Below are 13,941 nucleotides of genomic sequence, written 5' to 3' on the forward strand. Positions count from 1 at the left end.
GAATTTCTAGTTACATCTGGATTAGGGTTATACCACAACCACAAGCAAACTCAGATCCGAGCCACCGTCTGTGACCTACACCACAGTTCACGACAATGCCACCCACTGAGCAAGGCCAGGAATTGAACCCAGATCCTCATAGATACTAGTCGGGTTCATTACTGCTGAGCCACAATGGGAACTCCCAGCATGTAAGATTTTTGAATTCTAGTTCAGAGCCATATTTCATTTTTGCATCTAACTTATATGTGTTTACTCTGTATGAAGCAAGCAGCTTTTACATACTATTTTCATGTGTCACAGGTTGTCTGTGTAGAGCTCATTCATACTTCTGCTTGTAACTCTTACTTATAACTAAACAAAAGTGTCTGGAGAGTTCGACCTGCTCATCTCATAGAATGTCCGATATTGGCAGATTAGACCGCATGGCTTAATGCAGAGATCTGGGGAACAGTGGCAGCTCATCAGCTTTCACATCTCTACATGCCTCCACCCAGTCTTCCCAAAGACATACGTCGGTCCTTTGGAGTGAATTGAGAATAGTGTGGGATGCTCACTGACTTTAAAGGCTGATTATCAATCTTGGTTTAATATCAATTGACTTTAATATCAAGACAGTTGATTAACCAACCCCTTCGTTTTTAGAAGAGGATGGTGAGGCAGGGAGGTACTAAGTAAAACATTAGTTAGCTGAACAGGGGATAAATTGTGGTTGTTTTGTTCTGTTTGTTTTCTATTATATTTATTTATTTCTTCCCCTGCACCGAAGGGATCAGGTTATCCTTACATGTATCCATTTCCCCCACCCTTTGTTCTGTTGCAACATGAGTATCTACACAGAGTTCTCAGGCTGCTCAGCAGGATCTCCTCGTCAATCTATTCATAAGTTAGTACTGATAACCCAAGCTCCCGATCCCTCCCACTCCCTCCCTCTCCCGTGGGGCAGCCACAAGTCTCTTCTCCAAGTCCATCGGGTAGAATTGTGGTTGGGGAGTCTTTTGAACAAAATGCTGTTATTTCTCAAGCTCATCCTCTCCTAGGTCACAATCAGTCACGCAAATGCAGGTGTACATGGTTCTTTCTTTACTTTTTTTAAATTTCCCAACAAATTAAGAAATATTAAGGTTAAAAATATATGGTTTTTTTACTTTCTTTAAATATCCCACTAATGCCTGGCTGTGTCCAGCCGTGACTGAGGCAGCAAAGTTATCAGCAGAGCCTTACTTGCAGTTAAGCTGCGTGATTTAGAGGAAACGAACTGTCACGTGTTCACCTTCCAGCATATAAATTCTGAGGACAAATGTTCTAGGAGTGACATAGCGGCTTGTTCAATTTGGAAAATGAATCGTCGCTTGTGTTAGCTTTCGGGTTGTCTTTTAATGCGGTTTACTATGCGGTAAGAAATATGATTGGTTTTTCTTTTAATTAAAAGACTCTTGAAATTTGTGCTCTGGCCTTTCGGAAGCGTCCCCAACTCATCATGGCCACCACACGTCCCTGTGGCTCAGTCTGCTTACAGGGCTCTGTGCTCGTCAGATTCCTTTCCTCTTACGGTTCCTTTCTTTTGAGCCCGTGTGATGGTAGCTTCTTCATGTCAGAATCCCTGCCTTTCCATTGGTCCTGTCCCTCTCGTGGTAACCCATTTCCTAAAGAGCCTATTTGAAAGCATTGTTACTTAGCTTCCTCTAGTTATAGGGGAGAATATGAGTATGATTTCAGCAATAAGGTGCGGGGAGGAAGACTTCACCTTCAATGATGATATTAATGAATGATGGTTATGTAAACGACCTCTCTCCTATTATGTACATTCATGTTTAAACGAAATGTTTTTATGGCGTATCCTAAGTCAGATTTTTAAGGAAGAATAACAATAATCTGAGTTAGCCAGGACAATAATATTGTCCCCGTTTTATCCAGCAGTAAAATGGCGTTTGGGGAGCTTTACATTTTGTGTAAGTTGAGTTTTTTTCTCCATAAGTAATTCTGAGAAAATAAGTTTTATAGTATTTTAATTTCTATAAAAATGTTATATTATAAATTTTCCCCTCAATTTCTTCACTCTAAAAACTGATTGCAAGACATAGTACACTGAAATGAGCCCAAGTAAATTAATAGTGAAAAAGGAGAAGTTTGAATAAAAGTGATTTCATGAACTGTCAGGGTCAAAATGCTCTCTTTATACATTCATTCTTTATTTTAAATAAGTTAAAATACATTGATAACTTATAATTAGACATTAGTCATTAATGCATTGTGTGTGAATATGTATCTACACATATACATTTGTATTTGTATATGCAGTATATATATTTTTATATATATGGTCCTTATATTTAGAGATTCAGTGTTTGTGATGTCACCTGCTTCTTAAAATTTATCTGAAACCCGAACCAGTCCTCAGGGTTTTCATCATCATTGGTGGACAGAACAGCAAAACATTTGGGTGGCCCAATGTGTGTGTCCTCAGCCGGTCAGCAAGGTGGACACTCTGCTTTCTTGACTCAGCTCTTGTGAGCACCCTTTTGGCAGTCTATTTGGTTCTATGTTTTTCTCAGTTTCTCTGGTGGTGATTTTCCTGTTTAAAACAGCCCCCCAGCACAGGGCCGCAGGGCTGCCTGGGGACACAGGCTGCGATGGACCTTTGAGAGGAAATATGGGTGTGCGATGAGCTTCCCTGAGGCGCGAGACCACAGTGGTCTGTGTGGTCCGTGGGTCCATGGTGATGGACGGAACCCCTGTGCCTCCGGCAAAGGAGGAGGCAAAGTGCAAGCCTCATGGGCGGCTTCTCGGACAAGAGCTTACGTCACATCTTCAGTGTGTGATGAAGCTCTGACAAAACGGGAAAAACGGCTCCCTCTGTGGATCCACGAAGTGAAATAAGTTAAATAAGATGTAGTGGACAAAACGAACAGACGAAAGGTGTGATGGACACTCTTGTTGGGATGAAATCCAAAGAAATTTAGACACAGTACCCAGGGTCAGAGAAATGCTCAGCTCTTCTCAGCTAGATTTTATTATAATGAAATACTGCCTACGATTCCTTACTTGTCAGAAATAGATATGAAGAGCCTTTGATACATATGAAAATATGTCTTTAAAACAGAAACACACACACACACACACACAAATATTATCTTAATTTGGTTGATAAAAATGTGACCAGAAGCCAAGAGAACTTATATGGCTATATTTCTCCAAAGCAGAATGGCTCAGAATTTACTAATACAGTGTTTGCAGGACTTCACACAATGTAATTACAGAAAATAACGAGGATAGACTGTGTGTGTATGTGTGTGAGAGAGAGAGAGATTCTATTTCTATCAATATATACAGGAAAAAATGCTTACCCACCTATGAATACACACATTTATAGCTAATCAAATATGTTTTGAAAAAAGGTTTATTTAGGGCAAAAATTAACTGAATTAACTGACTATTGTAGTGCTTCTACAAATTCAATGTTTGGGAATTTTTAAAATGAAAGAAATCCAAAATTTGTGATTTAGCGGAGTTGTCTCTTTTATATAGGGTAGATGAAAAAACTGCAGAGGAATAATAGTCATGATATGATCTCATTTTTATTAAAAATAAGTCTGCATGCATTCAGATAGAAAAAAAAGCCTGAATATCACACTCATTAGCTCTATTGAGAGAAAAGGAAAGAAAACAGAAGAAGGATTTACATTTTTTGCATTTTATACAATAAAAGTATTAAGTTAAATAGATATTTATTCAAAGAATAACATTCTATGGATTTTTCATGAAATCGGGTATATTTTACCTTGCGGATAGGTTTTTCATATGCATAGGATTCACAAACAATCTCATATATATTAAAGACCATATATAATGTTGAGATTTGCAAAGTTTTCCAAGCGTAATTTTAAAAACGTGTTAAAAGGGGAAAATAAGGTAAATAAAAATATTTTGCATATAAAATCCTAAGTGTAATTTAGTCCAGAGGAACATGAAAGGGTACCTAGAGGCAAAAATTTACCCAACGAACAAGCAAATCCATTTATTACCAAAGAAGTTAAAATGCATGAAACCCAGTCTGAAGCCATGAGAGGTCTGGAGGAGGATTTTGGAGACCAGAGAGAGCCGATGGTGTGAATCCACACTTGCTGAGAGTCTCGGATCAGTCCTGGGCATGGAGCAGGAGGCCAAGAAGGACAATTTTTCCTACAAAAAAGCCAGTTCGGAGGTTCAGAAAAACAGAGAATTTGGAATGCATTCAGGGCAGGAAAAAAAGAGAGGGCAGCATAAGGCTCTCACTCCAGGTGGGAAAGGAAGAGAGACAAAATGCTGATAGCGTGCTAGAGCTCACGGGAAACGTTTGCTCACCTCTGAACCTGCATAGCATGGAAGGCCAAAGAAGCAGAGAGCCTCTGAATAAAGAGATTTTTTTTTTTTTTACAAGTAGTGCTGGACAGAAAGGGATTATAATCTAGGGTGAGGATTGCACTCCTCGGTCACATTCGAGAGCCGTGGCGAGCAAAGCCAGGGCTGCACTGGCCCATACAATAGAAAAGAAGCTCCAACCCAGGCAGATCCTTGCTTAGATTAAGCTGGTAAATCTATACGGGGCTTGTCAGAGAGCAAGAGCATATCCTGGAGGAAAATACAACTTCATAATTTAGTGTGTGTAATGTCTGACACCCAGTGAGAGATTTCTAAGAAATAGGAATGTAAGTTTTAAAGCAAAGAGAAAGAAAAGACTAATAAAAACAGATCCGCAGTTGTTATTTATTGTAACTATCAGTCAGGGCATTCAAGTAATGATGTTTAATATGTCCAAGGAAATAGACAAATAGATAAATAAATCAGTAAATACAATGAGAGGACTGGAAATTTCACCATAATACATTAAAATTAAAGAGAGAGAGTGGAAAAAAAAATCAGAGGGATATTATAAAACTACAAACTATAAAAGCTAAAGATAATAAATAGGAAAAGACAATTACAGAAGAGAAATTAGTACATTAGAAGAGTTATAGGAAATAACAAGACTAAGAGCTTACAGAGGCAAGAGATGTTCCTGGAGAAAGAGAAACCCTTCACGATAATACAAAGATCAATCAAGCAGGAAGATGCGTTAGCTTTAAATATTTCTGTACGTAATAATAAGGAGTATCTAACTACTCATAGCTTAAAAGTACACCCATCAAAAAGACACTCATCGCATTCCTAGTGGGAACTTTTAATACACTTCGATCGAAAGCTAAAAACACAAGCAAACGACTCTAAGATTATAAATGATAAAATCACGTAAAATTAACAAACTTGACTATGTACACATAGATATATAGACACGGAAATAGAAACAGGCAACAGTAACACTGCATTCAGCATGGATAAGTCAACCAAAGTGACAACAGACTGGGTCATGAAAAAAGTTTACATTGAATTTGTGGGATATTGGACCATCTGAAAAGCAGCGCATAATGTTTGGACTCAAGCACAACAGGAGTGATAATGATTTTCATGATGAAAACATTAGTGATGATGAAGACAATGAAAATGATCACGTGACAATGAGTCCTTACTAGTTACCAAGCGGCACGAGAAGTCCATTGCATGCAGATACCCACTGCTTTACACTATTGAAACCACTGTCTTTAATTCCCAGAGAAACATGTGCTATTCTTTTATATTTATAGGTTAGGCAGCTTAATTTATGACAATAAATGTTTTCCAATTCACATAGTTGGGAAGTGGCAAAATGAAGTTTCGAGCTGAGCTCATTTGACTCTGAACTCATGCATATCACCACTTCCTCATTGATTTTTTTCTGACCAAAATTCAATCTGCTTTTTGTATTAAATATTCTCGGTAACTTTGATTACATGCAGTCATTAATGATGGGCTTGCAAAATGTAGTTTCTCCATGAAATTTTATCATTAGCATTTGAGCATCTAAATGGAACAAAGTAATTTTATTTTATATAAAAAAAGAAAAGAAGGAAAAAGAAAAAAAGAGTCTTGGGAAACAATATAGTGAGAATCTCAACTTCCATTATTTCTGTCCAGGTCTAACTCCATCCTAGTAGGTCAAAAGGTGATTGCTGTTCTTAGGAAAATAATGAACAAACTTTGAATACTATTCCTGCAGGTAAGTCCTACAACATGCCTCCACATTTGTAACATTCATGCAAACCTCAAAAACCAAAGCTTTATTCACATGCTCTTAAACAAATGAAGAAATAAATGAGCATTTAAGAACAACGGAAAGGAAGCCTTAGTATTGTTACACGAGTAAGGAGCTATTCAGAGGAAAGATTTTGAATGGCACAAATAATGGTAATCACTAAGGAAGATTTTACAATGGTTGGAGAAAGAGGTAGAGAGACTAGTTCACTAACACAGAGGAGGTTGGTCCTGGTGCTCCAAGTAGGAGAAAGGTCCGTGTCGGTATTATTCTTTACTGTGATCTGCACAGGCGTCTCCACATTTGTTTACTTCATCCAGACCTGACCTCAGGTGACAAGGAGAGTCGTGTGTTATAGACAAGTGCTTAGTCTTCAAGCATCTTCTCATCTGGTTCCCTCCATTTCTTCCTTTATTTATTCATTTATTTATTTATGATTACTCAAATGAATGGATCACATCTGTAGTTGTATAATGATCCTAAGAATCTGATTTCCCAGGATTTCCATCCACAGCCCAAGTACATCCCCCCACCCCCAAACTGTCTCCCGGAGACCATAAGTTTTTCAATGTCTGTGAGTCAGCATCTGTTCTGCAAAGTTCAGTCTGTCCTTTTTTAAGACTCCACATGTCAGTGAAAGCATTGGATGTTGGTGTCTCATTGTATGGCTGACTTCACTTCGCATGATAGTTTCTAGGTCCATCCATGTGTCATTCTTTTTAATGGCTGAGTCGCATTCCATTGTGTACCCCATCTTCTGGATCCACTCCTCTGTCGGTGGACATTTAGGTTGTTTCCATGTCTTGACTGTAGCAAATAGTGCTGCAGTGAACATCGGAGCACATGTGTCTTTGCGAGTCGTGGTTTTCTCTGGATAGATGCCCAGGAGTGGCATTGCTCCCTCAGTTTCTTCTAACTGCATTCTGACTTAAGTTCGATAACCTGTGGAGTTCTTTAACACGATCTTTCACATGCTTATTAATGGATTCCTCAAGTAGCACGATGCTCCATACCATTAGCTAGACGCTGAGATCACACAGGCGCAATGGATGAGCCGATACATTTATAGGAGGGATTAGATCCATCAAATGCTAAGCCTGGTCTTTGGAACAGAACATTTTTTAAAACTTTTTCTGAGGGTTGCACCTGTGGCAAATGGAAGTTCCTGGGCAAGCGGTCGAATCAGAGCTACAGCTGCTGGCCTACGCCGCAGCCACAGCAACTCGGGATCCGAGCCGTGTCTGCGACTTACACCACAGCTCACAGCAACACCGGATCCTTAAACCACTGAACGAGGCCAGGGGTCAAACCCGCATCCTCGTGGATCCTGGACTTGTTCATCATCCTCTAAGCCACTGAGGGAATTCCCTGGAACGGAACATTTTTATCGCCTTGTCTCGGATGTGTTTGGTCTTTACCCCGTAGACAAAGGGGTTGAGGAAGGGTGGGACCAGTAGGTACAGATTGGACAAGGTGATGTGTATATATGATGGGAAATAAGTCCCAGACCTGTGAGTGAAAAAGGAGAAAAAGGCAAGGAGATAGAACTGGAAGAAGACACATATGTGGGGAATGCATGTGTTAAATGCCTTAAGACGCGCCTCTTTCTGAGGCAGGCGGAAGACAGTGATAAATATTTGTGTGTAGGAGAGAGTGATCAAAAGGAAGTCAAGGCCTCCAACAGTAAACGCGCCAAGGAGACCATAAAGTTTATTGATGAAAACATCTTCCGTGGCGAGTTTCACAAGGGCCATGTGTTCACAGTAAGTGTGGGCTATCAGCTTGGTTCTGTAAAGCTTCAGGCGACACTTTATGAGCAGCAGGCATGGGATCACGAGCATAGCAGGCCGCAATGTCACTCCAACGCCAATGTTAGCGACTAGTTGTCGAGTGAATATGGTAGCATGCCTCAGAGGATAGCAGATTGCTATGTAGCGGTCCAGAGCCATGGCCAGCAAGACGCCCGACTCAATACCCTGAAATGTGTGGATGAGCCACATCTGAAAGAGGCAAGCATCAAAATAGATCTCTGGCAAGTGGAACCAAAAGATTCCGAGCATCTTGGGGACAATGCTGGTGCTAAGGGCAATGTCTGTGGCTCCCAACATGGCCAGGAAGATATACACGGGCTCCTGGAGACGGGGCTCCGATTGGATGATGACCAAAAGGAGAGAGTTCCCCATCAAAGCAATGATGTACATGGCACAGAACGGAATCCCTATCCAACACTGGACAGTGTCCAGGCCGGGGATCCCAATGAGGGTCAGCACGGAGGGCATTAACACGGTGCCGTTAGCAATAGGCATGGCAGGGGTCTTAGCAAGAGGACAGCCTTTGCCAACCTGGGACTTACTCTAATCCTGTTCTCAGCCAGTCACACAATTACTGAAGGCCATTAGTAGGAGAATCAACCTCATAAGCCTATTTATCTTTTTTCTTTCACAAATGAATGAGACGTTGCCAACATGAAGACCCAGGGAAAGCTTCACCAGTGTACACTTGAGCAGCAGCAGCATCCATCCACACCCAGTGGTCCCCAGAGCATAAAAGCTGAGTGTTTGGACGCCACGCTTGGGATGGCGCCAATGTGATCAGGCTGTGCAGTGGGGGGTCTCCTTCCTGCCCCACTCCATCTTCCCTTTCTGCTTCTAATCAGTTGGTGGAAATAAGCGGGAAAAAAGAAAAGGGAACAATGCTTTAAACAAAGAGATACCGGAACCCTTGTACCTCACTGTTTTCTCCCTGCACTCCCCCACCCCCAATGTATATTTTCTTTGTCCTCTTTACTCTCCATTCACCTTAGACCAGCAGGCTGGGTATTTCTACAGAACATGCTGATCCTTCTTTAAAAACATTGGTTGAAGGCCCCTTTCTAGGGTTGTGACTACTCTAAATCAATGGCCTCTCCGAACTTGAACTTCCTTCTCACCAAAGATATTTGAAATATGAAATGACTTCAGGACGCAGACAGTCAGCTGGAGATAGACAGTGGCAGCTGCAGTGTGTTTTTTATGACCATGGGAATTCTGCTTCAGGAAACAAAGTCATATATATTCGCCAGTTAGATAAGCATCTGCGGCTCCTCACACAGCCTCTTCTCCAGACGTTAGAGAGACAGTTTGCAGTTAATAAAATGAAGAGGTTAGCGAGTACCAGTGGAGGACAGGAGAGACCTCGTGCATTTCTCCAGGAGCGGCGTGAGAAGCTGCTGGCTGGTTAGAGGTGTGGTGAAATGATTGACGCTGGAAGCCGAGGTCTCCATGTGGAGGTGGTGTTGACAGAGATGATGCTTACACAGAAATCAAGGCTACTTGCTGCTGAAGGGGGTGGAAAGGTTGACTTTCTGTGAAAGCCGAACCGAAAACATGAGGGAGTTGGCCTGGTTGAGAACCGTCCAAGATATTCCGTAGAGAGTAGCACATGGCTGCATTCAGGTGGACGAACCTTGGGGGCCAGGAGAGACCGAAAGAGGAAGCCCTGGAACAACTTTCTCACTGCAAAATAGAGGCTGCAGCCCTTGACATTTTCCAGTCGCTGAATACCAGCAATGCATTAGATAGGTCAGCTGTCAGGATGACAAGAGCATGCATTGATGAATCTATCTATTTTTTTTTCCTTTTTTTAAGTAGTGATTTTTATTTTTTCCATTATAGCTGGTTTCTACGGCACAGCAAGGTGACCCAGTCACACATACACATATACATTCTCTTTCTCACACTATCCTGCTCCGTCACAAGTGACCAGACATAGATCCCAGTGCTACACAGCAGAATCTCCTTTTGAAGCGACATGACAGAGGTTGGTTGCATAAGGGATTAACTGTCTAAATCAAGCAGATTTGTAATTTTTCAAAGTGCTGTTGTCCTAAGCATTCCAACGTATTTCTCTGTAAGTCAAGTCCCTGCTTCTGGATATTATTCTTGGTTCTTTACCGCCCCCCTCAAACTCTCCATTTCTCAAACTCTTCAAATTTTAAATTCGGAATGCTTTGAATTTTATGCTGCCAAATCACCGTCTTCAAACAGAATTCCTCAGTCTTGCTTCCTGACATCTGACTATGAGCATACGTCCCAAGACTGTCCAATTATGCACAAGCCTCACAAAAAGATCTCCTTGTCTTGAGCTGATGCCTTCTCTGAACGAGCGTCCTGCTTTTTGAATTCTGTGTCTTCAGATATATTAGCACAAAGATTCAAGGCACTAAAGATGCTTTCTTCCTCAGGTCAAACATCTGCAGGTTCCTCGGCCTCCCCAGTGGCTGCTACCTGCCCTTAACCCCTCCATCTTCCCAAGCAGAGTCTCGAATTTATTAGTACTGTTCTTGAATCATACTTCCTAGAACTTCGAAATCAGACCTTATCAAAAATATATTTATACTCTTTCCTTTTACGACTTGGATTTTTTTCCCCCTACAGTCTGTCTTCACTGCCTGTACTTGTGTTTGTACTTCAAGACACCTGCTTTTATCTCCCCTTAACTGGATACACGTACCTAAGCATCCACTTACTCAGCATCCAGAAGCAGCAGTGGGAAGTGCAGGAGGAGGCTGTTCTTTGCTGGTCTCAGCTGTGGATGATTTGTGTTTTCTAACATAATTTTCCCTGCTGACCAACGTTCCATGGCCTTGTGCAAATCCTGAGAGTTACGTTTTACTCTCTAGGGCAAGGAAGGAGTTTTAGGACCAGAGGGGCAACCAGAATTTCTCAGCACAATCTTCTTCCTCATTTCCCAGGGGACCTGATAATATCGAGTCCAGCCTGGAGACGACAATGTTCTCTTAGTCAAAGTGCAGTTGTGTTTCTTTCAGCACCAGAGGTTGGGGCTCCTCTCCTGCTTAGATGTGTGGCAGAGAAAAGGAAGGCCGTCGTGGGGGTGCACGTAGAGCTGGACTCCATTCCCTGACTGAGAAAATTGGCCTGCTTTATTGCATGCTTTTCAAGGAAAGGAAATTGGAAACACAACACATAACCGCCTCTTCTTGGTTATTCTCACTTCCTCTTGGCCATCCTTGGGCATTCAGAGGATTTCCAGATGCACTTCAGAACCCCAGGCAGAAGTGTGTTTGGAAAGGTTTGGAAAGACAGGGCTGATTGTGTGGTAAGCTCTGTAAGAAGTAAGACTTGCTAAGACAAAGGGCAAGCTGAAAAAAATCAGCAGTGCCCAGGTGCTATGCTTCCTGTGTGTGCAGATGGGGTGAAGGAAGATGCTTCTGCTTAGAGACGGAGATCATGGGATTTTTCAGCATCTCTGGGTCACAGGAACTTTGATACTCTAAAATATGTTTAATATGTAGTTTAATTTAAGATACATATACGCTTGAGAATCCCATGTTCTAGTTATATCCAAACCTACCTTCAGCATCCCTAGGGATGGCTTTTCAGAGCACAGTATTCTCTCTCCTGTCCTCTCTGCTGAACAAACCCAGCTGGTCTATTGAAGAGCCTTCATACAGCGTGCAAAGCCGTGGTCGGGCTGCTTTCAAGTAGGCTACTAGTCAGCACGTGGATCTATTGAGCGTTTTGCTTGTGTTTTCCTCCCCTTTCCAGGTCAGATTTGTTGCATGCTGCAGATCTTGGAGCACAGAGCCCTTCTAAGGACTGGTCCCAAAATGATACTGCCTACAGAGGCACCGAGGGTCTGCGCCACTCCCAGATTTGATGTGCCTTTCAGCGGAGGACTCAGCTCATTAGACAGAGTCTAGGGTAGCAGATGACCCCTGCATCAGGTGGAGAGTTGAGATGTTTCTCGGATTGGTGTGTGTCCTATCTGTAATGCAATCTGGTTATTCATTTGGAAAGTGCCAACCACAGTCGCAAATGCTACTTTTATATATATACTATATGGCTAAAATTATGAAGGGCTGTATCATGTATTAGTAAAGATTCCAGTAATGCAGATTCTTAGATTCTGCCAGTGGGTTTAATTGACGCAAGCAGTTCAGAAATGTGTTACATTATCTACTCATGTTGGAACGTGTTGGTACCCTATGAATTAGCCGTTTTTAGATGCAGAAGTCATCACTCTAAGTGCAGCAAGATCCATGTACGAGAATGATTATAAATCTGTTCTTCATACTTGACTCTTCTCCAGGCATAGGATGGGTAAAGAAATGTTATTCTTTCCATAGTACATTATGCAGGAAGAAGAAGAGCATAAAAAGAGGCACACAAAATATCCAGGATAAAAATCCATAAGAAGAACAATAAAAAAAATATAGTATGTGCTTCTATTTATATCAAGTTTAAAAAGAAGCAAAATAAACTATAACATTTAAGAATGCATGCTTAGTTTCAAAAAGTATAGAGCCAAGCAAACATATAATTATATTGGATATTCGTATAAAGATACCTTTGGGGAGGATAGAGATTGTAATGAGCAATGGGACACATACAAGGCTTGTGGGATATGAAAAATGATTTATGTCCTCACATTTATGGTAATTTATTTGCACTTTTCCTTTGAGGTTATATTTCAAAAAGCAAAGAAAGCATGCCTGCCCTAGTGGCTGTATTACTTACTTCTTTCTAATCACCCCAATCAAAGACTAAATTCTCCTTATTCTTACAAAGGTAAAGTCATTACCTTGCTTGTATTTTCAACGGAACTGTTAGCTTTACTAACTAACCTATATCTCATCTTCTCCTTTAAAGACAAAAAGTAGTGGCTCGATTATTGCACCCTGTTCTTGTCCTCTCAAATGAATTATAGGCTTAAGAAGATGGACTTTCAACCCATGGCCAAGTTATACCTCACAATCTCATTTGAAAATTACTTTTTCTGTATCATAATGCATTTTTATGGTTTCTGTTGTTTGCCTTTCCTCGTCCTCTGGAAGATAAATGCAATCATGTATCTGAAGCCAAGAGAAAATTTTGTCTTCTTCAAACAACGAGGTTGTTTTTTCTACCTAACTTGGGCTTTTTAAACATAGCTGTTTAACACCCTTTATGTTACTAAGGTCCTTTCTGTTCCTCGATGCATTTTTGTGCTTTATACTTTGGAATCTGGTTCTCCCGGTCACGCATCATTAATCTCTTATTGTCATTACTCTCTGCTTGCCTCGGTTCCTTATTCAGGAATATCGTATACTTCTGACCCCTATTCTGTGTCCTTTCTGCATGACGATCTTTTTGAAAGAATCCGCGTATTTGCCATTTTACTTTCTTTTGAGCTGTTGAGGTCCTCACCAGTTACCCACTATGCAATATGGATGCCAGTACTTTTTGAAACACTTAATGCGTTAAGATGAAATTCAAGTAAATTAAGCTTTTATTATCTCATGCAACATATGTCTGTATGTCTGATATACACTAATACATTGTTTTATTACTTCTCTTGCTGTATTTTTCCTTTCTTCATATACATCATATTTAGACAAATTTTATTAAAAATTAAGTGCATTATGACTCAAACTTCTGTTTCATTCAAGATTTTTTTTAAATTATTCTCTTCCTCTGCTTCTTGAATGTCATTATCCCTTTCTTTTTCTTTGTTTCTTTCTTTCTTTTGGTAGTGGACTACTTCCATAGGTTATGTCTTTTCTAACTACGAATTTTACAACTAGAGATCCAGATACGTCTGTCTACTTGGTCCTTCTTAAAAATCATCGTATTGGTTCTGAGTCTTGAAGACTAATTGAAGTAAATTTAAACTGCATCTCTACTGATGCAGCATCCTGCAGAAGGATGAAGGCGTGCGTAGGGGTGGGGGGGGAACAGCAGCGAATGAAGAAAAAGCTGAAGTCCCTCTTTGAGGAGCCAGTTTCTCCTATGTCAGTTCCGTATCTGGCTCAT

General features: G+C 40.9%; 2 protein-coding genes across 2 annotated transcripts in view; one reads left to right on the top strand and one right to left on the bottom strand.

The window, feature by feature from the left end:
• LOC100515441 (olfactory receptor 52A5-like) overlaps positions 1-13,941 on the top strand; it is a 202,980-nt gene that overhangs the window by 87,173 nt on the left and 101,866 nt on the right. The gene's annotated exons all lie outside the window — the stretch shown is intronic.
• Positions 7,489-8,454, bottom strand: LOC100519205 (olfactory receptor 52A1-like). Its single transcript, XM_003129525.2, has one exon. The coding sequence runs from the start codon at positions 8,452-8,454 to the stop codon at positions 7,489-7,491; it is 966 nt and encodes a 321-aa protein (XP_003129573.2).

This window comes from Sus scrofa, chromosome 9, assembly GCF_000003025.6.
Source record: "Sus scrofa isolate TJ Tabasco breed Duroc chromosome 9, Sscrofa11.1, whole genome shotgun sequence".
Taxonomy (NCBI): domain Eukaryota; kingdom Metazoa; phylum Chordata; class Mammalia; order Artiodactyla; family Suidae; genus Sus; species Sus scrofa.